Here is a 26,175-nt window from a genome sequence, read left to right as displayed (position 1 = left end):
TAAAACTCATGGGTGTTTAAGTGAGCACATGCGGCAAAACGAAAAAACTAACAAGCATATAAATGTTAAACAGAAGGAAGAAAATACTAAAGCCTTTAAATGGAACTAGAAAAGGAAGATTTTTATGAACTTGAAGAAATAGGACATATGACTTCCAATTTCAAAATGGTGAAGTTAGAGTGTTTCTGCTTTCTTAAAAATCACATTAGAAAAGAATATGAAGAGAAACACTGATTTATGCATTGACAACTAGAAGACATGTATAACTCCCATGTTGGAGAATCCTGTTTGAGAAATGGTAAAATGATTCAAAGCAGAGAAGGAAAAACACAAGCACCTGTCAAGGGGATACCAACGGAGAGCAAATATCTTTCACCTGCAGACTTTGAGAGAGGTTTTTGAATTGGATATACCATTTACTCCAGAAGGAGACGGCGGAAATAAGTATATTGAAAATGTCTGCAAGGAGGAGTTAGACCCTCAACTCTCTGTCTCTGTCCCCACCCCAACACAAACCCTGCAGAGACATACATGTGTGTTCTGGAGAAGTTCTGGATTGGAAGTGAAAGTAGACCACAACACTAGAGTGAGACAGAGGATTTAAAATAGGAAGATTAAGTGTAAATGGACATACCAAATGAGGTAACATCAGTTCCTAACCCTGTCTGGTTCCAGAAAAAGTGAACTTCCTCTGAGGAAAAAATCCTCATGTACTCATAATTTGGAGCCTCCTCCCACCAAAAAAAAAAAAAAAAGATTAACCTACAATTTATGTAATTCTCTGGCATTATTTTTAATAATTAAGGCATTTATTCTGTGTAATAACTAATAAACCCTGAGATCTCATGGCTAAACACAATACAGGTTGATGTCTCACTCACGGGAAGTCCAATATGGCCGACAGCTCTCCTCTCCCTTGTAGCTCTGCCATCTGAAGCACGTGGCCTCCAAGGTCCTCATAGCAGGGGCTGGGATGGAAGTGGGAACACATAGGGTCTTAACTGACTAAGCTTATAAGTGAGACCTGTCACTTGTACTCATTATGTGTTGTTCAGAACCATTCACATGGGGGATGTAGGGGAGCAGCATATGGACTATAGGGTGGCCACTAACTTCTCAGCAACACTGTGCAAACATAGGTCCAGGTTATCACAAGACACTTCACTTTCTTCCCACAAGGTTTGTGGTTTATTTCATTGAATAATTGCAATTTGTTTTAAATTTAAAAGCTAATATCTTTTGACTAAGAATACATTGATGTGCTGGGCCTGTGACAGGACTAAGAATATGGAGATGCCTAGGATATATTCTCTGGTCTCAAGGCTATTCTACCACTTCTTGGTTCATATTGCCTTTAAAATAATGTTTAGATCATTCCTGTTAATGTTTATATTGGTGGGTGTAATCAAAGCTAATTAAAGACTAAGTTTTTTATTTACAATCAACAGGATTTTGTGTCCCTCTTATAAATATTTAATTTCAGATGTTTCTCCCAAATTTTATGAGAACTTCTTCTTCTTTTTTAAGTAAAATAATGGTTGGGAACTCTTTTCTTCTGTATAATGGCAACTTGGGAAGATCTCTAATATATTCCATAGAGAAGTAACTTCAAATTCATCTGTTTCTCAATATATTTTGTGCTTTATTTCTGATATTCACTGAAGCAGGTTTGTAAATTAATATTAATATGAAATGCTCTATAGAAACTTTCATAGCATATCAGTTGAAAGTAATTATCCAGGAAGGGTTTTTATATCTGAGGCAGTTTTACAAATGCATCTCATAAGCTCTATGAAAGGAAATAATTCTCCTGATTTAAAAAATATGTATTTATCTCAGAAATACTATGATATCTGTTCTTATTTTACTGTCTATAGATTGAACTGCTTCTAACCATGGTACAAGTGATTTTTAGTACTTGGATTCTGAGAGTATTGATCAATTTTTTATAATGTTTGGCTGCCGTATGTTTTCTTTTTCAGAGTACCCGCGTGGCCTTGGACCATCTGGAGTCTGTGCCTGAGAAACTGAGCTTACTAGAAGATTTCAAAGACCTGAGAGTGAGAAAAAGTTGGCTTGTCTCTTTCAGTATTCGTATTTGAGTGAGAACACTTGACATCTTCCTGATGTGCAAAGAAGGTTGTAGGAGGGAGGAGGAACTAAAAAAATGTTGGAGGTTCTTAATATTCCATCTTATCAGAGTTTATTGACCTTTGTTAAGTCAGGATTGAAAATACTGGAACTTACATATTACCACAATAGAGGAAATTGGAGAATTTATCCTCACACTAGAAGCTCATTTGGCTTCCTAAAGCTTTAACTTTAATTTAGAAACACCTTATATTTAAAAGAAGTTACACATTATATTGACAGTAGAGAACTTTTTTGACAAGCAATTTTAATTTGTGGGCTATCTTTTTTCTTTAATTACAAACTTTCAGAGTACTGTTTGTTTTAGAGATATGATAGTACACAGGTTATCTCTATACTATGATATTTGAATTCAAATCCACAGAGTTTTAGATTTTATATCCCATGCCATTTAGCGATAGAACTGAAACCACAAATCATATCATTATGAAGGAAATTAATTACATGTGTGGACATAACTACTGTAACTTCTTGAAGTTCTCCTAGAAGAGACATGTAAAAGAAATAATTCTGCCTCCAGTCCTGCCAGACAAGGTTCAGGCCAGAGAATACCTTGCATATCCCTTTAGGGATGCATAGATAATGGGCAGTTGTATTGATTTATAACACCTTGGTCCCATGTGGCTGAACCTAGCAATGGTGAGAGTATACCTCGAAAACCATGAACCCCTTATTTCATATTGGCTTTAAAATATAACTTGTGTTACATTTAGGTTTTGTTTAAATCTAACATATTTGAGAATCTAATGAGTTGGAAATATAGCCTGATTATGCCATATTGATTATCAGAGGCACTGACAGAATGTGGCTCTCAAGATCTATGCTATCTTAAAGTCACTTTTCACTAAGCATATTTTGATAGTTCGGTTACTAAACATTATTGAACAGGATCCAGGGTGGAGCTGACACATCCAGAAATCGAGGCTATCGCAGATGGAACAAAGAAAGTGTTTCTAGTACATTTTGCTAAAGTTTCGATTCTTTCTCATGATTTGATTACATATTTGCAGTCTAAATCCCTATCAAAGGATTATGAAACCAGCGTCCAAAGAGATGTGATTTTAACTCACCCTTCTATTTCCCAATGTGGATAGCAGGCAGTATGTTACTCCCATATCCCTTCCACATTTTTCTCTGTAGCTAACAAGTCATCTAAGGGAAGGAAGGGCAGATAAGAGAAGGTGTTGGAAACAGGTGGTATTTGCTACTGAAAAACAGATGTCTCTCTTATACCAGCATAAAACAGAAAAAAATTTAACCTCCAGTGACAGATCACTTTTTTTTCTCCAGGGGTCTACTCTGAACAGAATATTCATAAGTGCAATTTATAAGTTCTCTGCTATTACCAAAAGTTTTACTTTTTTTTTGGTCAGATGGGCTAAGTGATTACCTACAAGTCTAGCTTATATATACACACATATGAAGATGCCTGTTTAGTGGTGTTTTTAGGGAGAGTAGTTTTCAAAGTTCATAATCATGCTTTCCAATATTAGTCATTAAAATTGAAACCTTTAGCTTTCAAGGAAAGGAGTTCATCAGCAAGTGTTCCACACTAGCATGCAGCGGGAAGTAGCTACGTTCTAACCTGTATTACATTTATTTTCAAATCCTCTGACCCCCTACTCATGGGCACTATTTTTCCCATTGTTAAAGCCAAAGAAACGGAAGCTTAGAGTATGTAAAGTGTTTGGAACTGGGATCTAGTTCTAGGTATTAACTACAAGCCCATTTTCTTTGCCTTTACTGCCTCTAGCTCGAAACCTACTCTCTATGTACTCTAAAGTCCCCTTTATGATAAAAAGAGCTTATTTAGTCAACTTAATGAAAACAACTAGACCTGGCCTTAAATAAAAATGCATAAAGCCTTTAGATTATGAGATTATGTTTTTCAAACTTCTAAAACTTTCTAAAAATCAAGATGCTATCAACAAGAACCCAAAGACGTAAGCTCCAATCTGAGCTTTTACTAAGCAGTTACAAAACTACTTAGTAAATTTGGTATTTCCTCATCCCTAGAATGAGGGGCTTGAGCAACATTATCTCTAGTTCCTACTCACACTGGCATTGCTAGCATCTCTGTGAAGATATATTTCACATATGTATTTCTTGATAATACTACAGTCTATGGCTACGTAAGTATAAGCTATAGTAAATGCAAATCTCATCCTATTTAGTCTTTTCTTTTCCTTTAAACATGTCATATTTTCTTTAACCTTGTTTTGAAAGAAGTGGTTCAACTCTACAATTCCACATTTAAACCTTATATACTTGGTATGGTAGAAAAGAAATAGCTTTGGGCTCCAAGCCCAATCTGTCACAAATTGCCTAGTCTTGGGCAAATCATTTTTAACTTCCACTGGGGTATAACATTTTATCTATAATAAAAAAATTTGTAATTCTAATACCCCTTCCAGCTTGAACACTCAGTAAGTTCCTTGGGACTCTTTGGGGAACTAAATCCTGTAGATAATTTTTCTTACATATGCAAATCTGTTGCTCTTCTTTTATTCTAATTTCTTCCTAATTCATAATAGAAATGTCTAAATAACTAGGTATCATGACCACTATGTTCCATCCTCTCTCCAAACAATGGAGGAAGGAAAAAGGAGAGGAGAGAAGGGGAAGAGAAGAATGAATGAATGATTGAATGACTCTGACATTTTTCTTTCTTAATTTCTTTACTACCTGAATCTCTATGCTTTTGCGAGCAAATGAAGTATCCTTCAATTTAAAAATCTATGTGATATATTGGTTAACAGGGTAGAATGTTAAAGAATTAATGATGAAAGAGGACTCTAGTTTTAAAGGTAACATTTTTTTAACATTTTTTTTAAGATTTTGTTTATTTATTTGAGGGAGAGAGAGCATGCATGTGTTGGGGGAGGGGGATGGGTAGAGGGAGAGGGAGGGAGAGAGAATCTAGAGCAGACGCCACACTGAGCACAGAGCCTGCCCCACGCGGGGCTCAATCCCACGACCATAAGAGCATGACCTGAGCTGAAACCAAGAGTTAGTTGCTTTACCAACTGAGCCAGCCAGGCACCCCAGTAACATTTTTTTTTTTTAACACAGAATATTCTGATGTCAGGTCCTACTCCAAGAGAGAGAATGCAGCATTCAAAAGTGAATGGTGTCATTAATGTCATTAATCTTTAGACAACTCACTTTTACTGGAACCTTGTTCCCTTCAACTAAAAGTGTCAGTCATTTCAGACTGACGAAGGACTAGTTGTGAAAAGAATGCACATAACCAAAGTGGGACTCTGTTTTTATTTTTAAGATAGCATCCAAAGCAACCCTTTCCTTCTTTCTCCTTGGTGTGACCTCTGTTTCCCCCAGATCTTTCTAAACACCTATCAATACTTTCTTTATCTTATTTCAAATACCGACTTTCCTTTCATCTGCCCATTTTGACATTGTTGTTTTTTTCAGGATTCCCGCAGTTTTTCGGAGAGAATTGATGGGAGATATTCTAAATACGGCGTTCACAGAGAGTCTCTTCAGCGCTGTGATGACACCAAGTACAGAGTCAGAGGCTTCAAAGTAATGTCCTTTATATACATTTTCAGTCTTTGAGCATTATCCATGTTTGCGGCTACAGCCTTCTAAGCTGCCCCTGCAGGGTTCATGTAAAAGAAAAGAGACTCCTTAATCTTCACTTTTGGGGTACTAGAAAATAAAATTTCCAGAGATTGTACCTATAACTTTTTACTTGGGAATTATCTTTAATTTTACGCCATTGTTACTTAACATGTTGTTTATCTCTTGGTATTGATGTTGTTTAAGAAATCATATGCCAGGAGACCCTTGGTCTCTTAGTCAGTCAGAGGGTCCGCAGGGGTGGTAGCCCTCCTCTGTGCATAGTGAGTCCAGCGACTCTCAGAGCTGAAGTCTCCAGAAGGTCAAGTAACACATAGTACTTCGTGAACTCTAATTTTGGTGTTTATAATCATTCTTTTCCTGAGGATATGAACTCCATACAATGACTTCAGCTTATGGTTCATTAGTGTGGAATCAACACCGGAGACTGGAAAGTTGACCATATTGACGAAAAAGCCCACCATCCTCTAGAGTCTCCCCAAGATCCACCTGGGGTGTGGGTGACTTTAAACCTGTTGGGCCCTGAACAGTCACTAGCTTAGAGCAGCATTTCTTAGCCTTGGGATTAACATTTGGACCAGATAATTCTTTGTTGTGAAGGCTACCTTACATATTATAGAACATTCAGCAGTAGCCTGAGGTTCTACTCACCAGATGCCAGTGGCGTCCTCCATCGCAAGTTGTGGCATCAAAACATGTCTCTAGACACTTGCTAAACACCCCATAGAGAGCAAAACCTTCCCCCATTCAGAATACTGACCTAGAGAGAATCCATCTATTTTCAAAGGTACATGCCCAAGTCAATTTAGGGAAACATACAAACAAAAATTAAAGATTCTTCTATCTTTTTTATATTCTCACAGACTTCAATATGTATGAATATTCATTACACCGTATATATTCACTTATTACAGCCAAATGTAATTATTTCTAAGAACCTTCTTCTGTCTTCTGAATGTAATTGGATAGATGCTCAGTGGATCTAAAGACAGTGTTCATTTCCATAAGTCTTTCCCTAGCATGCTTAAAATGAGCTCTCCGCTTTTCTCATCCCAAATAAAAACAACACAGTTATGCCACACTGTTGATGCTGTAACTGTGCAAAGGGTGTCCTGTGACTGTGCCTTTTTCCCTTTGGTTTTTTATAGTTGGGGATTATTGACTATAACAGTGACCTCATTGTCTTGTATAGCAGATCCTAATTTCACTAAATCATCTTCCGACATCCCCATCAGACCCCATATACTCAAGCATTTCTCCACCACTTAATATGGGAAGCTGCTAACCTTCAACAGAAGTACAAAGGTTAGGCGGCCATAGCCCATAATACTACTGACTCATTGTTGAGCCAACCACATGAAGGTGCTCTGTTCACAGCTGTCACATGCTTTACATGCATTAGCTCGTTTAATCCTTGCAGCAAACCTGGCAGGTCGGCACCATTATTTGCCCTCTCTTACCATTGAAGGTTATAGAACTATTAAATGGTTGAGCCAGGATTAAGACTGAGATCTGCCTGGCTTCAGGAATCTATATCCTTGACTGCTAAGCTATAATAGTGTAAATTTGGGCCTCCTATAACCTTAATTTTTCTAGAAATCACCAGATGTAGAACCATATTTTTAATATGAAAATCCATTGTCTCCAAAAATAAACCCAGTACGTGCCTCTTAGTTCAACAGAGATCCAGATGCAAATGACACCTTTAAAACATTATTTCTCACTGTGGTTAGATTTGGTATCAGGTGAATCAGTACTACCTAGTGACACCCAGATTGCTTTAAATCAGTGTAATTTCCATAACAGCATATGGCAAAGCTATGAATGTTTAACGTGTTCAGCAAGTAATCTTGTTGGAGTTCTCTTTAAAATTACATTTGCAGCTGAAGAAGAAATCAGGCCTGGTTTGTAAGGGAGGCCAACACTTAGTAAAACAAGAAATAAGTTGAAAATTTTGCAAATATACCTATTAGAAAAGGCCGCAAAGCACATTTTAGGATGTCATTTGTTCCACATTAATATTACTTAAACATTTTAAAACATTGATCCATTCCAGTAATGAATATGTAGACTCTCACCATTTGTAACAGATGTCTGGCCTGAAATAATGCATAATCTAACTCAGCACCCATGACTACATCGTATTTTGGAGAAGAAAATGTGGAAGCACAGTTTGGCCAGTTGTGATACCAACAATGATTTGCTTCCGTACCCTTTATGAAAACAATTCTGAAAATATTTCAAAAGAAGCAGGAGCTCAGATGGGCAGTGAGACATTTGTTCATCGTGTCTTAGCCTCACAGATAATCAGAAGAGCTACCTCCAGTTAATTGTTGACATCCTGAAGGCTAGGCTTCAAGTAAGAGGCATTGGTCCTCTATCAAGAGAGAAGGTGCTGCCCTAGTTTTATTTGATATTATTTCCATAGCTATTAACTGCCCACATGTTTTGCTAGGAGACTTCAAAGAAAAGGCACCTTGCAGTGACTTGAATTTGTTGGTTCTCCCGACACCCGTGGTTCCGGGAAATCAGTTATTGTAGGATTCAGTTTAAAATTCGACAAACATACTTAGCCGCCACCACCCTGCAAAGCCCTGTACGACCTAACCCAGGTGAGGTCGCAGGTCACAGAAAGATGCCCAAGGTGTGGTCCTCGTGGAGGGAATAGTTACCTGTTTGTCTTCTTGAATAGCTTCGTTCTCGCCTGTTAGGTTAGAGCAGGAGTCAACACACTACCTCCCGTGAGGTAAGTGCTGCCTGCTGACTGCTTCTGTCAGTAACATTTTATTGAGGTTCAGCCACGCATCTATTCACATATCATCTGTGGCAACCTTCACACTCAGCAGCAAGAGTCGAGTAGGTAGGGCAGAGAGTGAATGGCTCCAAAAGCCTACGCTCTGTATGATCTGGCTTCGAAAGAAAAGCATTTGCCAGCCCCTGGTTGGAAGAAAGGAGAAATTACCAACCTCGTCTTTCTTTCTGTGCACATTCAGACAGTGTGTCCTCTGCTTGATTTATCAATCAAATAAGTACTTCCCAGGCTCTTTGGAAAGTCATCGTCCTTATCCATGCATCCAACAAATAGTCACTCAGTGTCCGTTATGTGCCAGGAACTTACTAGGGAGGTGCTTGCCACTCACATCCGTCAACAAAACAGATGAAGCCCGCTGCCTCTCTGGAGCTTCCGTTCTAATTGCTGCACACAGGTGCTTGTTTTTGTTTAAGTACAACATTCAACGAGAACTTGAGTTTCTGCAACATATAGGCACTCTGCTGGGGGCGGGAGAGAATGGCAGAAGAAGAAAAATCATCACCAACCCTTAAGAATGCAAAGCCTTCACACAATCTGTAGCACAAAAGACAAAGTGTTTGATGCACGTTTGTTTGGAAGAGGATCGCTATTAGCATTACCCGTACAGAACCCTGACTGCGTTACTCTTGACAGACGACCAACTGGTGGAATAGCAGAACCATATTGGCCACTGGCTTCTCTCAATTTGTTAATGTAAGAAGGTAGTGAGACATGCAGCCTAATTATACTGCTGCTGGTGGAGAGAGCAGTGAGCAGGAAGGGGACAAGCCAGGGGCTCTTTCTGTCTAGGCTATAGCAACCTCCTGCTGTTTCCTTCTACAGTGACTGGGGTTTAAGGAGGGCACTTGCCAGGATACCCATGGGGTGACATATGGGGGTGTTGAACCACTGTAGTTTACCCCCGAAACTCATGTTATACTGTATGCTAAGTAACTGGAATTCAAATTAAAACAAAACAAAACAAAAAATCAGATTTCTACAAACCTTTCAAGATTTTCAATGTCCACAGTTTTTGAGAGCATAATCATATTGTACTAAGCATAATCATATTGTACTAAGCTGTCCAAGTTAACTGGACAAAACCTGATCTAAAAGTTTATGTTTAGAATGCAATTCAGACCTGAATCTGACACGACATTTCTCTCTGTGTGTAGACAACAGAAGCATTTCATGGCCTCTCTTTCATCAAATTGGGTTTCTGTAGAACATACAGTCTTCCTTGCTGTCCCAGCGGTTTCAAATAGAACAGAATGTTCGAAAGTCAACATAGCATTCCTAATCTGAATTCACAGAGGAGCATGGTTTTGTCCAAAAAAATCCCCATTTACTGCCTGCCCTTTTTTGCTCTCTACCCATACTAAATATATAGTTTTAAGTAGCAGAGGATTTTATAGTAAAATCACAGAAGGCATGATTCCCTGCCCCCTTTCCTTCCTTCTCCTGGAAGGAAAATCATGATTTTCAATTTCTAGCTGAAGACTTAGTACATAATGTCTTTTAAAGAAGCAGATGTTTTGCAGGATAAGATGAGGTAGGTGAGGAAGTGTTGACAATGGTTTTCGGCACAGTTTATGCAGGCAGAGTCTGCCAAAGCCCTTTGTCCTATTTGTTCAATGTAAGCGTGTGTATGATAGAAGTACATGCTTTACTCCTAGAAGCTGTTTCTTCCTCCTTGAATCTCTCCATGATTTGTTTATACTTTGCTCATAGAAGTTAATGGCTGTTAGCACTTCCTCTCAGGTCAGCTTTTTCTGGACATAGCTTAAAACCTCTCCAATAGTAGCTGCTGCATGCTATGCATAACTCCTGCTGCAATTCAAGATTAGAGGTGACATTTATTGACTAACTATTAAAATATATCACCATTACTACTGAGGTAATTTTACAGATGTTCCTTAGAAACAATAGCAGCAACTGTGGGAGAATTTGAAGAGCTTTAACCAGTCTCCCAACCTTTAAGCCTCTCCTATATAGCTATTTAGGGTCCAAGGCTAATCTTTAGGTTAACACTAAAAAAAATTAGTAAAACGATAGGTGATTACTGAAATTTAGGAAATGCTGTCCTACTGGATTATATGACTTTTGAGGACACTGTCTGCCTCATCTTTAACTCCAGAGTACACAATGAGCATCCTGTACATGCTGAATTGGTGATGAGGTTGTTGGTTTTTTTGTTTTTGTTGTTGTTGTTATTGTTTTCTTCTTGCTTCAGCTTTTCTGGAATTCTAACAAAAATTTTAAATGCTATTTTTTCAGGAATGCTTAGATGACAAGTCTGAAACTCTGTGGGCAAACAAATCATGCTTAAGTCTAAAGAGATTTTCTTTCTTTTGAAGTGATCAATACTAACTTGCCAGCCATAATATTTAACTAGTTGATTTCATCTAGCTCTTTGAAAGCTAAACAAAAGATTGCCTAATGAGTTGGAGTTTTTCTTTGTTGTAAAATTTGAAAATAGCAATGAGCCAAAGGTGCTTACTGAGGAATCAACATGGGTACTTAGATGAGCATATTAATTTCTTACCCTACTAGAGCCCTCCTCTACTATACTTAGTTTCCTTGATAAGCACCATATTTTCACCATTCCCAATAATTTATCAACAAGAACATTAGGAAGATTGTGGAGAAATTCACTTTTAAGCGCCTTAAATCCAAAATTCTAGATGCTAAAAAACACAAGGAATACTGATTAAATGCCTTATTAGTCTTAATTAAAAATGTTATAACATATTTATCCAAACAATCATTGTTTCCTTTACAACAGTCACATTAAGAGAAGCAACACTGATTGCAATGAAACACAGTGATTAAAACATCTTTGATTCCTTCCTTTGTTTCATAAGTCAGTGGCATATTCTCTTGAGTATCTGTATTTATGGCAAATTTTTATCCACAGTGAATAGATTTGGTTTCTCAAAATGAATGAAAGTCATATGGGTCCACCTCTAAAGTATGTTAAAGAAAATAAGTGCAATCTTTTTTATTATTGAGTCACCAGGAATATTAAATGATAATAATAAAATATCAATTGACTAAAGGTAAATTAATCAAATGGCCTGATCTGGCACAGTATTTTTGTGAGTCTCTTCAGTCTGTGGACAAGTGTGGCTTTGGGTTTATGGTAGTTATATAAATTTGCATTTTCTGTGATAAAGATCATTTGCATAGTTAGAGTACTGGTTCTTCAGTGGCTCTGTTCAGATGGATTAGAATCATCAAGTGTTAGTGCCCAAAGGACTTAAACATGATCTGTTCCAGGGTCTTCATTTTTGGACATGAGGAAACTAGAATGTGAAAGTGGCAGTCTCCTGTTTCCCAGCTTCAGCCATAGCAAACTTGAATTTCTTCACTTTGGCCAAGAAGTGAGCATATATTACTATGTTTGAGTTCCTTAACACAAATGGCACTGTGCTAAATTCTGGACTATTGGGATGGGTAGGTGGAAGGATCGAGACAGGGAAAGCCTCACCCTCATTGAGGTTAAAGCTAAAATTAGAGGGATGCCTGGGTGGCTCAGTTGGTTAAACGGCTGATCTTCGACTCAGGTCACGATCCCAGCGTCCTGGGATCAAGTCCCACATCAGGCTCCTTGCTCGGCCGGGAGCCTGCTTCTCCCTCTGCCCCTGCCTGCCATTCTGTCTGCCTGTGCTCGCTCACTCTCTCTCTCTAAGAAACAAACAAACAAATAAATAAATAAATAAAATCTTTTTTTAAAAAAATTAAAATTGCAGCCACGCAGATTGAGATGGAGAAGACAGGCTTTAAGTAAACTATCTGCCTGGTCGAACTTCCAAATAGGAATAAAATTTACTGAAGAAGAGGTTAAGCTTTTTTGAGCACTGATGGAGAATTGGGAATTAAGAGTGGGGAAGAGATGGAGGTATGGTACATTGTGAAGCAAGAGACAGATTCAGGAAAACATTGCTGCCACAGATTCAGAAACACATAAGTGTTTTTTTCCTTCTCTCCAGGGTAAGGGTTGGATAAATTAAAATTTAAAAAAAAAATCACATGTATCATCTGTCTTCTAAACTTTGAACTTCTAATATTCCTGAGAGAAAAATACTTGGTGGGCGTCATTAAATATTAATCATTAGAGATCAGTTTAGCAAGGAGATTTAGTCAGGTTGGAACAGCTTTTAAGAAACCAATTACAATGTGGGTTATGAAAGAGAAGTGGAAGAAACCCAGGGAAAATATTAGAAAATGCAAGTCCCTTCACCCAGTGGAATTTTTGCAGGGAATTCTGGCTAACTAGCTTGTTGAGACTTAAGACAGCAATAAAAATAAGTCCTTGTGCTAAGGATTTAAGAATTGGTAAAAGGCAAAAGGTAGGATTCCTAAAATTGCACCAAATCTTCCTTTTTTAAACAGTATTTCCATTTAAATATTTAAGTATTTGATTGAAAGATGGATAAGAATTCGAAAGAAACATTCATCTTAAGGTTACCTTGTAAAATTTGGTTCTTTGGAAATTCCACAAATTAAATATCAGTATAAAATTGGGGAAAATGGAGGGTTGGTTGGTTGGTTGGTTTTTCCTAATTCTTGTATGTTGATTGTCCAAAGGGATTGTGAGGTATTTTTCTTTAGGGATATTCTTTCATTCATTTCATTAGTTATATTTCAGGGTAATATGAAGGAGTCTGACAGTCTTTTGAAGACCTATAAAATGTTGCAACTTAAACTGGTTTAGAGTTAAGCTTCCTCATTTCAATACATGAAAAACAGGCATGAGTGGTTTGAAAAAGTCAACTGTTTTAAAGGGAAAGGAAAACATTCCTAAATGGTATGTACCTATTAACAGTGTGTCAAAATACATGAAGCAAAACTTGATAGAATCATAAGGAAAAAATAGACAAATCTATAATTAGAGTTGAAGATTTCAACATCCCTCTCTCAGTAATTGAAACAGTAGGCAGAAAATCAGTAAAGATACAGAAAGCTTGAGCAACACTATCAGCCAACAAGACCTAACTGACATTTATAGGATACTCCACCTAACAGCAGCTGACTACATGTAATTTTCAAGTGCACATCTAACATTCTCCAAAATAGACTATATTCTGGGCAATAAAACAAATCTCAATAAATTTAAGATGATTGAAACTATGTGAAGTATGTCATCCAATCACAATGGAATGAAGCTAGAAATCAATAACAGATATCTGGAAGATTCCTAGATGGAAAATAAACAACATATTTCTAAATAATCCATTGGGGGTTCAAAAGGAAAATTAGAAAATATTTTAAGTGCATAAAAATAAAAGTACAATTTATCAGAATTTGTGGGACTCAGTTAAGATAGTGCTTGGAGAGAAAATTATAACATTAAATGTGTATATTATGAAAGAAGAAAAGTTGATAATAGATAATCATAGCTTGAAACAAAAAAATGAATAACAGACCTAAATTAAGTAAAAGGAAGATACTAATAAAGATAAAAGCAGAAATCAATGAAATAGAAAGCAGGAAAATTGGGAAGGGGGATGGAAACAAAACTGAGTTTTTTTGAAAAGATCAATAAGAGGCTTACAAAAAAAAAAGAAAAGATCAATAAAAATTTTAAAAGCCTACCCACATTGATTAGGAAAAAGGAGAGAACATACAAATTGCCAATATTAAGAATGAAAGACGAATATTTCTAGAACTCTCATAGACACTAAAAGGATATTTAGGAAATGTTGTGAGTATCAGCATACTGGCAACAAATTTGACAATTTAGATGAAATGGATATTAAAAAGCACCCTTAAAATGTGTTACCTCATAATTCTACTTCTAGAAATCTGTTAATAAATTTAAAATGTTGACCAAGCTTTGCATACCAAGATACTTATCAAATTATAATAGGAAAAAAAACTGAAATGCATTTCTAACAATGGCAGATTAGTCAAATAAACTATCTTATAAACATACTGATGATCATGATGATGGTAAAATAAATTCCCATGTATAACCCTGCATAAAAAAGTAAGAAATAACAATGCCAACAAATGGTAAACTCAATACAAAAAGATATTTGTAAAGAAGAATCAGAAAATATACCCTTCAATTAGTCTAGTAGACTACTTTTTAATTTATCACATTATTTTCTTCTCAGTTTCTTCTGTATTTTCCAGATTTGCTAAGAGTGAAATATGTCAGGGCCATATTTTAATTGTCATATGCCAATAAGGTGGTTTTGTCATTGAAAATATAAATTACTCCTTTTCTGTAAACAGAAAACAAATAACTCGTGTCTTGATGCCAGTTGATTTGTTTTGGAAATTTAAAACCATGCCTTTTGGGAAGGATGAATAGGATTTGAATGTCTTCCCGTCCTTTATCCTTCCTCTGGTAGGCCATTTTGAGTCTGTCTTTGCACCGTCTTTCATTCAGCAAGATGCTCGGACCTCCAGCTTCCCTCCTGTTCTCTCACTGTCTTTTCAATCCAGCTGTCAACAGGCAAAAAGTGTGTGTGTTTGCGTCCCTTGTTTTTTTTTTTTCTTATTGGCGCATAATGATTGAAGCATCTGTTAGTGGGGAGCCATTACTATGCTTTTCTCTTTCATGCTTCGTAGAAACCACACTTAAATGGAGATCTTTAGCACTGTGTCAAGACATAACTCTCTTTTGCATTTGTGCAACTTCCAACTCCATCCAGGCCTTAATTGTGATAAGCAGCTCTGTGGCCCCTGCCTCTAGCTGCCCCATGTCAGCTTATTTAAAGTAGCTATTGGATTGCACTGGGGACACAATGTATATCCTTTTCTTTCCAGAGATCCTACAGTGAATGACCTCTAGTTTCTTATGAAATCCCCATAATTAGTAAAAACTGTAAATCATATGGTTAAAAATCTCAGGGCCTTCATTTTAAACGATCTTCATCTGAACGCCCTTTTGGTACATGAAGGCTAATGATCTTGAGTGATCTGAAGATTATGTCCATGCTTTTAGCTCAGAATAAATGGGCCTTTTACCCTTATACATAAACTTGGTCTTTTTGGCCTTTCTTTTGCATTTGCATACATACTTATGTGACAAACAATTAAAATGTACTTGATACAGAGAATGACAAATAATTCAGCAAATGGTCCTGTGCCATGAGGCCCTGTTCTGTGGGGTGACATTTGGAGGGATCCATGGGGATCCATGGGGGCCACCTAACTGCAGGTGTCTCATCAAGACTCTGGTAGCATTCTTGATCCCTTCTCTCCCTTGACCCACAGCCATCCTCAAATTACAGTTTTTAAATTGGTTTCCCCACTTCAGCACTTACGCTATTTCTGTCTGGTCTCCACATAAAGACCAGAGTATCTTTGAGAAATATAAATTTAAATCTCCTTAAAGTTTATGTGTTTTTTCCAAAGATTTATTCATTCATTTGACAGAGAGGGCAGGAGAACACAAGCAGGGGGAGTGGGAGAGGGAGAAGCGTTCTCCCCACTGAGCAGCAGTCCCACTGATGCGGAACTTGATCCCAGGACCCTGGGATGATGACCTCAGCCAAAGGCAGACGCTTAACTGACTGAGCCACCCGGGGCCCCTAAATCTCCTTAAAATTTAAATAGAAATCTTCTTTAAACCTTTGACTGCCTTCCGATGGTACTTAAGAAAAAAAAAAATCCCTAATCCATATCTCACCCCTGGATCTCACTGTAACCACTTTCCCTAGTTTAGTGTGCCACAGCCAAGGGGCCTTCCTTCAGTTCTTCACACACACCAGACTTTCTCACCTCAGTCCCTCACACACATCTGGAACATCATTGCCCAGCCACAATCTCCTGCTTTCCCTTGCTCCCACTTTCTCATCCTCCACCTATAAGCTTCTGCCTGGTTGATTCGTACTCAGCATTCAAATATTGCTTTAAATATCATGTCCATTAGGGGCCTCTTCTGGACCTCTCGTCTAAATTTAACTTTCCTATTCTTCTTATAGCACTCATTGTAATTTTTCATTATATTTTGCATAGTTTATTTGTTATCTTTCTCTTCTGTAGGCCTGAAAGTTTCATAACTGTATACAACAATGTTTTGTTTGCTCTTCAACCAGCACATACTTAGTGCCCAATAAATTATTGTTGCATGAATTGAAACAAAGAAAAAAATAAAGGGTAGTGTAAATAACTAGAACATATCTAAGAGAAAAAAACTGCAATTTCACTATTATAGAAAAGTATATTAAAGCATTTGTTTTTAATGTAATAAGTTATTTGTAGTTAAAATTCCCATTTTTGGCTAAGATTTGGGTACAAGAACACATTCATACAGTCCATGAGGAGAGGGCCTTTTTCTGTGTTCATTTTTGTTTATGTATTAAGTATTTGTTGAATGAGTAAGAGGATTGGTATAATCGTTATGGAATGCAGTGTAGCTAAGTGTATTTAAAAATATCAAATTGGGTTTTTTTGACCCAGTATTTCCACCTAAGAATGTGTCATAAGGAATAGTCCTAAATATAGAAAAGGTTATATGTTTAAAGATATTTTCACAGTGTTATTTATAGGAGAAAAACATTGAAAACCACCTAAATGCCCAATAAAGTAATAACTGAGGAAAGCATAGTTTATCCACTAGATAGTATGTGAGTAACACATAAACTAAAGGTTAAGATAATATAGAGACTTCAAAAGTGTTCAGAGTATTAGTATAAATAAATGAAGAACACGGTTTTATAACAACATTTACAAAACCAATCCACGGGGAAAAAAAGACTAGAAAGAAATATGTCATGCTCTTGTGGCCATGGGTGATTTCCTTCTCTCTCTCCCTTTTATATTATATATATATATATATATATATATATATATATATATTATAAATAAAAAATATAAATATATAAAAATATAAAAATATAAATATATATTAATATATATTTTATTTCTTTTAGCATGCATATTTTTTTAATAATTAAATTGTTGTATAACATGACTCATATATTTGAGGTTCAATTTCATTTTCAGCACATTTAAATGAGTCCTGATCCTTCCATTTTGTAATCATTGAAGTGCTGTATTCTTTGTTTTAGGATGACAGAATCTTTCCAGAAAGTTCCCTTGCTCACGGGTTAGAGAACTCATTCTCTTGGCATGATCGCAGTCGCTTCCTGTCTAGTCCACGATTGTCACACTTGAATCGTAAGTAATGAAGTCCTGTACCAGTTTTTAAATTGGATTTAAGGAACTGCAACTCATAGATGGATTAAAATGTAAAGTACCTGATAGTAATAGTTGTGTTAGGAGTTTGAAGAAATTGTTATTATGAATCCTACAAATAACGCCTCCCAGATTCATTTATGTTACCCAATTTACTAAAAAGTATATGGGACCCCTTCTTTGTAGACCTTACACTTCTCAGAAAAACAAAAGGAATTACTCAAGGTAATAATCTTAATTAAGCAAATTTTTTGTGTGGAGGTTGCTGGTAATTGTGGATTAGTGGGTAAAGGCAGTTAGAGGATATTATACAATTTAAGTCATCAAAAAGTAGAAAATCTTTTCACAGAACTGTGATATATATATATCTATATATCATCTTGTGCAAAGAATAAGGTCACCAATACTGTTAGTGGCTAGATTTCTTCCTGTGAATATACTTTAAATGTTGATAAAATGTTACCAGTGTGAACAAGGTGTGAGTTTGTTGACCTAGGCTACCCTTCCCCACCATTTACCTCTTTTCTTCCTTACTATATTTCAAGTCTCAGTTTGTATGTAAAATCCTTAAAGAAGTCTTTGAAACCTATGGTTTTAAATATGGTGTCTATTATGAGTGCCCATAACACATTATAATTTTCCTTTAAAACCCTTCTTAGAATAGTTATAGAGTTATTTTTTATTTGATTGACTTTTTGTTTAGTGATTATACTTTTCACTAAAGAGTGAACTTTGTGATGAAAGGAGCAATGTCTGTTTTGTTCACGATTGTTTCCTCAGCATCCCACATAGTACTTGGAATGTAGTAAATGCTCAATTAATATTAGATGAATGAGAATATGAGTTTTTTTAAGTCCACTTTTATCCAAATCATTGGATCTTAAATGTTATTTAATGGATTCTTATTGAAGTAATCATTTAACTCCTCAATTTACCATAGACATAGAGTTTATATATTAAATCTGACAATTCTGTCATTTAAAAAATGTAGGTTGCTATAAAATAAAATATCAAAATAAGCCACAAACAAGTAGGTCAGATCCAAAAGTGATATCTCTCATTTTTGCTAATTTATATTCATGGATTCATTGAATAAATATTTATCAGTTTCTGATAAAATGGTTCGGTTTTCATTATATCATGATTATTTTACTCCAAAAGCTGAGCATTTTCTCTTTCCTGTCATAACCATTTTACTAAGTGATTTTATATGTCTGCATAAAACCCCTGCTATTCTAATCTGGCAGCTGCCCTTCAATGTAAATTGTATCTCAAATAGATTATGGTACCTCAGAATCTGATATACACATACACAAATGTTTTGTGTTTCATATGAAGAAATGGAAAATTTTCCTCAGGTCTGTTGGATGCATGTGAACGTGTAGGCAGAGGGTAAGGATAAAACACCATCAAACATCATAGTATCCTACCTAATAAGACATTCAGGAGCCTGAGATAAAAATAGCACCATGATATGGACATAGATGTCATTGTTCTCCTGCTATTTCATTTTGCTATTATGCTATTAAAGGCACCTAGGAAGTAGTGGTTAGGAGACATTAGAGGCAAAATACCAGGGTTTTTAGAATTTATTATTATTATTATTATTACTATTATGACAGGCAGTGAAAGAAAGGACATCCAGCTTTACACTCAGTAGCATTTCATGACCACCTGTGGTCATCTCTCTAAGATGTGTTCCTCACAGGAAGCCACTGGTTTCTATATAAATACTGGCTCAAAAGGAAACAAAGTTAAGTAAGAATAGGAAAAAATATTGAGAACATAACTTGGATATGAAAGTACCTATTATAGTCTACATTGTAAAATCTGACTGAAAAATTCAACTTAAAGACTAAACCTCCTCATTAACTTTTTATTAAATTATTAATTAATTTATTAATTCATAGCTTTACATTTTACTGTTCCTCTTTTGATAAGTCTGTTTAATGATTTTCCTCCATACCTACTTCCATGCTTTCAAGGATACTTTTAAAAATTTAATCATTGGTACCTTATTGTTAGTCATTTTAAGTGATTGAATTAAACTTATTTTTAGAGATCATAGTTATTCTTATTTACTTTTCTGATAAACCTTGAATTTCTTTTTAAGATTTTATTTATTTGACAGAGAGAGACACAGAGAGAGGGAACACAAGCAGAGGGAGAGGGAGAAGCAGGCTTCCCACTGAGCAGGGAGCCGATGCGGGGCTGGATCCCAGGACCCTGGGATCATGACCTGAGCTGAAGGAAGATGCTTAATGACTGAGCCACCCAGGTGCCCAATCCTTGAATTTTCTGTATTTTTTTTTCATAATATAGTATTTTAAAAGTGGATCAGGATCACCCTGAATACTGCTCCATTTTTGTAGCATAAAAAATTTGAGCTTAGTTACAGAAACTATCCTGTAATTTTTCTCTAACCTCCTTTTAAATCTCCAAAATTAAGGAGAAATGTCAAAGCCAACAAAGAGGAAAACCAAGCTACAGTAAATGGATCACACAGGGAACAGAATATGTCTTTTTAAATATCATTAATGTCCTCAGAGGTAGAAAACATTTACCCATTAAAAATAAGAACAAGACACTATGAAAAAGGACCACAGTATAAGAGGTCTCAGAAATTTAAAATATGAAAAACTAGAAAGGTGGGAGGCAAAGTTGCAAAAACCATGAAGAAACCAGAAGAAAAGGAATGGGATAATAGGAGAGAAAAGATATTTAGAAAATCCCTTCAAGAGGAACAGTACCTGATTAGTGAGTCTTGAGAGGAGAGAACAAAAGCCAGGAGTGGGCAGGTTAGAAGGGCCCACCCAACCCGTCCCTGTTGCATGGCTGATGTCCTGAGATTTTCCTTCACCCCCATCCTGTGTTGGGTGCCCAAGTTTCTCAGAACGCATGCCTTCCTTTGTTCGTGCCTTCCTTTGTTGTCTCAGTTCTTTCTTTTGTGGGAGCACATCAAAAAAAGGAGGTAAATGCTTTCAGTCATTGTATTTCCGAAAATAGATTTCTTCCACCACTCACACTTGATGAGACTTTGGCTGGCTATAAAAATCTAGGTTGAAAGTGACTTTTCTTCTGCAGTCATTGCACTATTCTCTTCCAAAATCTAATGTTGCTATTGAAAAACCTTATGTCGTTTTGTGTTGACCTCCACTCCTTTGAAGTGATCTTCTCCACCATCTAATGCCCCAACCCCCCGTGCTGGGACCTTTTAGGATCTTCTCTTGAACTCCAGCGAATTTTGTGATGATTTACCTCCCTGCAGGCCTTACTTTATTTGCTTTTCTAGCCATTTGATGGGCGGGCACTTTTAATCTGGAGACTCCGTGTTTAGTTCTCTCAACTTGATAGAAGAAAGTGAAGATTCCATTAGGAAAATCTTTAGAAAATAACGATGCTAGGTTATTTGATTCAGGTGAGCACTTAAAATCTGGCAGATCCCATTGAGCTATTAAATTAATTAAGGATAGTCACAGAGTAAGAGCAAATAAAAAAACAAAAATAAAAACATGGGTCAATTAATAACTCTACAAGAAAAATGGGTAAGAAAAGAAACGTCATCATAGTATACTTACTAGGTTTATGTGAGCTATATTTACATAATATTATAAATACTCACTACCGACACAACTAGTTCAAATGTAACCATATAAGGAGGATGGAGTGAGGGCAAATGGATGGGTGTGAATACATTTATAAATGATAAGTCAGAAAATAGACATATAAGTTTTTTTTTCTTACAAAATTGAAATAAATGCAGAAAAGAAAGCTAAAAGGGTTGATTTGGGTTGACCCTGGGGTGCAGGATTGGGGGACTGGGTGGGATGAGCCTTTCTATGTAGCCCTTTGTTGCTATTTGACAGGTTGTATGTACACTTTGGCTGGAAAGGCATTTTGTAAAAATAAAATGCTATTAAGAACACCCCTGCTTTTATGTCTGACTAACAAGTGTTCGATTTTCTCATTGCCTTCTGAATGGAACATGAAAGCTGGGGGTTGGAGTTTAGAGCAGTTTAGACCTGTACGGAGGTGTGAGGGGTGCATAACCATAGGTGCTGAGGCAGACGCAAGTTTATGAGCCCACAGAACAGGCTCCTACTCACTCAAGTTGGGATTTGTACAGGACGAGGCCCTTCTGTCTGTGCCGTAGATGCTAAGGCTTTCATTCTGCTGACGTAGGCGCCCTGTCAAACTGTGACCAAACGAAAGCGTAGAATCACTGACCATGGAAAAAACAAAGGAAATGGGAAAATACTGCATAATTTGTGGTCTCTGAAATGATCCAGCATTAATGAAAGTTTGTTTTAAGTAGTAATTTATGTCAGCTTTGTGTAGTTCAGGTCAATTCAAGAAAAGGTAGATTCCTTCTGCCAGGAAGAAGGGAAGAAATGTATAAATTGTAAGTTTATATTACCACTGGAAATAGGAACACAGAAATCCATTATTTAGAGCCATGATTACTACCAAATTTATCCTGGCTGGCTAGAAGTGATGGCCGTGATTCAGGATACTCTTTTAGAAGGCTTGGATTCCATTACCTTCAGCCTCTAGACAGTGGGGGCTTAGAAGGAGAGACTTATAATGCCAGCTTTTGAAACTGTCATTTTTACTTTTTATAAGTAGTGACTGACCACTAGTCTCCATGTATAGCTTCTTTTAGGCTAAAGGAACATGACTCCTAGGACAGGGCCCTCACTCTTAGGGCCAGGAGCAGACTGGATTTGAGAGAGGGCTGTAGTAATCTGATGACTTCTCCAAATCTTGAGTCCTTTAAGATTAAAATGCCTAATATCTATGGAGTTGGTATCTCTAAGCTAAATTTTTAAAATAAATGCAGATTTCAAACTTTCTGTGGTTCTAAAACTATTCAGTAATGTTTATTAAAATAAACAAACCCCAAAATAAAGGACTATGATTTTTTCAAGGGGGGGGATGTTATCTTCAGATTATTATAGGATTTGAATGTGAATCTTACATATTAATTTAACTTGATATTCTTTAAAAAGCAAGTCAATGAAAGTTACTAAAAGGAACTTTCTTTTGCTTTCTTACCTCTGTTTACTTGCTATGAAAAGAAAAGTTACTGTTCTCAGTTTGTATGTTGAGGTGCCTTTAAGTGGGGTGTTTAAGGTGCGCCTGGGTGGCTCAGTGGGTTAAAGCCTCTGCCTCTGGCTCAGGTCCTGATCCCAGGGTCCTGGGATCAAGCCCCACATGGAGCTCTCTGCTCAGCAGGGAGCCTGCTTCCTCCTCTCTTTCTGTATGCCTGTCTACCTACTTGTGATCTCTGTCTGTCAAATAAATAAATAAAAATTTTTTAAAAAGTGAAATGTTTAAGTCCCTCTGATGAAAAATAATTTCTCTGCAGCAAGAACAGTTTTCAATTAGCAATAACCGAGCCTCGGATAAACCTCATCGGCTACGATACTGCCACTGCGCAAAGCTCTGCAGCAAGAACAGTATAGACTCTTTTCAGTTCTGGCTAACTGAACTGCTTCATAGGTAGTCTGTCCTCAGACTTTCAGAATAAAATGCCAAAGATTTATGGCAATCAAAATGTAGGGGTAATGATAAAGGTAAAAAAAAAATTGTTTCTTGTCCATTAAGGATTTATTTATTTCGTGGAAACACAACATTTGTCTCCCCATTTTATAGGTTCAGTTCTTGTGAGAGTGACTTTTGTGTATGTGACAATCTTTTCACTGACCAGTTAGGTGTCAGATATTTTTAAATAACTGAGTTCTGATTATTTCGATTCACAAGGTACTCTGCAGATACTGTCTAGAAAGCAGCTAGAAAATCCCCAATTCACTATCTCTTAAAAATCCCATAAGTGTATTCACTTCTTCAAACAGTGTTTACTAAAAGGTTTTGCAGGAAGCTCTCTGGCCTCAGGGAGGATACAGTAAGAGAACAAGACAGAAAACGTCATCTCATCCCATAGAAGAAAGAGGCAGTAAACAGTAAGAGATCATTTTAAATGGTGTTTGGTGCTTGAAGATAAAATAGTAGAAAGCACCTGGAATAGACTACTTTAGATTAGTGATCAGGAGATTCCTTTCTGAGGAGGTTACAACAAACTGAAGCCTGAAGGGCAAGAATCAGCTGAATTGGGTGGGAAGAGTTTTCCTGAAAGAGGGAACAGTAAGTATAAAGGCTACAGAAATTAATTGGATATGGTCTTCCAGAGAGATGGAGCTCTGATTGAGCGGGAAAGGAGGGATGCAGAGAGAGAGAGGGAGAGGAGGGGTGAAGTTCCATGGGAGCCTTTTCAACCAGTCAGATGTTTGGATTTTATTCGGAGTTTCCTGGGAGGCCACTGGAGGAAAGTGACATAATTAGATGTACCTTTTGGAAAGATAATCCTGGTTGTGGTTTAGAGAAGGGGACTGGTGAAAATAGTCAGGAAGAAAATGGTGCTTGGGCTGAGGCAATAGAAATGGAGAAGGTAGGGAGCCCGAGGCCTGGGGTGAATTTGGGAGGTAAAATCGTCAGAATTCACTCTTAAATAGGATGAGTGGAGCAGACAGGACAAAAGAAGGAGGGAACAAAAGTTTGAGAAACCCGGGCTGGGGTGATGAGTGTGTCACTTTCTAAGATGGAGAAAGTGAGGGGTGGGCAAGCATCAGAGATTGATATCAGACAGGCAGACTTCCTGTAGGTAGTTTGACTTGCCCATCTGGAGCTCAGAAGAGAGGTAAGTGGTTGTAGAAAGATAGTAAGCCTAGATTCCAGATCTAGTCTCAGTTTGTGGCACACGGAAGATTCCATGAAAAGAAGGCAATGAAGGTTTCTCCCTCCAAATTGTGTGTGTGATTTATATCACTGAATATTGACCAAATGCACATCTCTTGTCCTGAGATACTCTCAAATCCCGCCAAAATTAAATCCTATGAATAGATGTTTTCCAAAATACAGTAACTGTACTACATTTATTCCTACATGGGAGGTCTGTTAAGGTCTATACCATGTAAAGTTTACAGGAAACTAGGTCAGACACAGTTATTACTTACAAATTTGTCAGCCCGGGAGTTCTCTTCATCTGGGTTTATTTTTGTCTTTTCTCTCACCTTGCCAGCGTTTACCAAAAGAACAGTTACTCCAGATTCACCTTCAATCAAGGAAGATGCCACAAGTTTACCAATGGATGGAACAAGTCCAAAGTCTAAGAAGGAGGACCATGAAAGCAAAAATAGCAAAATGTAATTCTTTGCTTTACATGAGTATTTGACCAATGACAGCAGTTTTGCCCAGATTGTCTAGCAGACGTATCCGCAGCTTCTGCTCTTCAGCATTGCCAAGCACTGACTGAAACAACAATATATTTGGTCTTTGGGAAGGATAGAAGTTAAATCAATCCAAGTAATAGCAGCTCATGAATGACGTACAGCTAACTTACTGGCAACTTGATACCAGCAGAGAAATTGCATTTTCATTCTTCAGGTGTGGTCAGTCACATTTTTCCAAACAAAATTTGGATTTATAATTGGGATTTTTTTTTTTTTAAACAAATGACTGGCTAAAAAGCAGGGAAACAAGTTCCTCTTGAGGCAGAAGTTGCCAGCACTTTAGATTCAGGGAGTGTTTATATACAATTGATTTTTTAAAAAAAATGCTTTCTCCCTAATAAATTTTCACGTGTTATGACATGTCATGGAGATATGCATATATAATATTAGACAGTCCATTTTATAAACGCTCAGGATTGTTACATCCATCACCTCAGCAGTCTGTTACTACATGCAGTACCTTAAAATTTTATTTCCAATCATCCATTTTTAATAGCAATAAAGAATTTACAAGTGATACCTGAATTGTAGAACACTGTAAAGAATTCATAGCACAATTTATTTATTTATCTTTTTGTGGCCAAATATCTCACTGCAATCACTTCAGTCATATTCTGGACCGTCTTTCAGTTGACTCTGACCAAATGCACCGTTGCCAGACTCCTTGTCAGGAGATTTGCTCTGTGAGACTTCTCTTATAATCTGGCGCTATATGCTTTCAGCATCTCAGCCTTTCTCAACATCAAAGTGTTTTTAAGAACTTCTGCTCTCTACGTGCTAATCTATCAGTGGAAAAAGATTTCTATTAAATGCTAACCAAGAGTAAAACCTCCACGAACTGAATCCCACTGGGCCATGATGGAATGTTCTTCAGAGGGACAAGGGCAATAAAGCAATACCTTCCTAATAACCTTTTGTGTTTGTTAAAGTATACTTGCTTGTTAAGTTTCTCACATGTTGTAAAGATGCTTCTATTTCCACGACCATATGTTTTACAAACTTACTGTAGTTAAATGTCCAGAAGAAACAGTACTCTTCGTCTCTGAACTTGAGTGCCAGTGGTTACTGCAGAAGACAGAGATCTTTGATCTGAAAAAAATTACATAATGCAATCTACATGACCTCTGGGAGGACAGCCATGCATTTTTATTATTTATCCTTTACAGAAATCTGTTGAGTTCCTAGTAG

General features: G+C 36.9%; 1 protein-coding gene and 1 non-coding gene across 5 annotated transcripts in view; one reads left to right on the top strand and one right to left on the bottom strand.

The window, feature by feature from the left end:
• CEP128 (centrosomal protein 128) overlaps positions 1-25,897 on the top strand; it is a 398,290-nt gene extending 372,393 nt beyond the window's left edge. For all 4 annotated transcript variants that reach the window (XM_044229569.1, XM_044229570.1, XM_044229571.1 and 1 more), the window contains 4 exons: positions 1,983-2,060; positions 5,584-5,694; positions 17,572-17,680; positions 24,777-25,897. In XM_044229569.1, coding sequence (XP_044085504.1) covers positions 1,983-2,060; positions 5,584-5,694; positions 17,572-17,680; positions 24,777-24,904 — 426 coding nt within the window. In that variant the 3' untranslated portion in view covers positions 24,905-25,897. The remainder of the gene's footprint in view (positions 1-1,982; positions 2,061-5,583; positions 5,695-17,571; positions 17,681-24,776) is intronic.
• Positions 23,001-23,143, bottom strand: LOC122894803. The gene has a single exon (XR_006381850.1). It is a non-coding gene; the product is annotated as a U4 spliceosomal RNA (small nuclear RNA).
• Positions 25,898-26,175: the final 278 nt, after the last annotated feature.

This window comes from Neovison vison, chromosome 13 (genome assembly GCF_020171115.1).
Source record: "Neovison vison isolate M4711 chromosome 13, ASM_NN_V1, whole genome shotgun sequence".
NCBI lineage: Eukaryota > Metazoa > Chordata > Mammalia > Carnivora > Mustelidae > Neogale > Neogale vison.
Note: the sequence above shows the minus strand (reverse complement) of the source record. Positions and strands in the feature narration are given on the sequence as shown.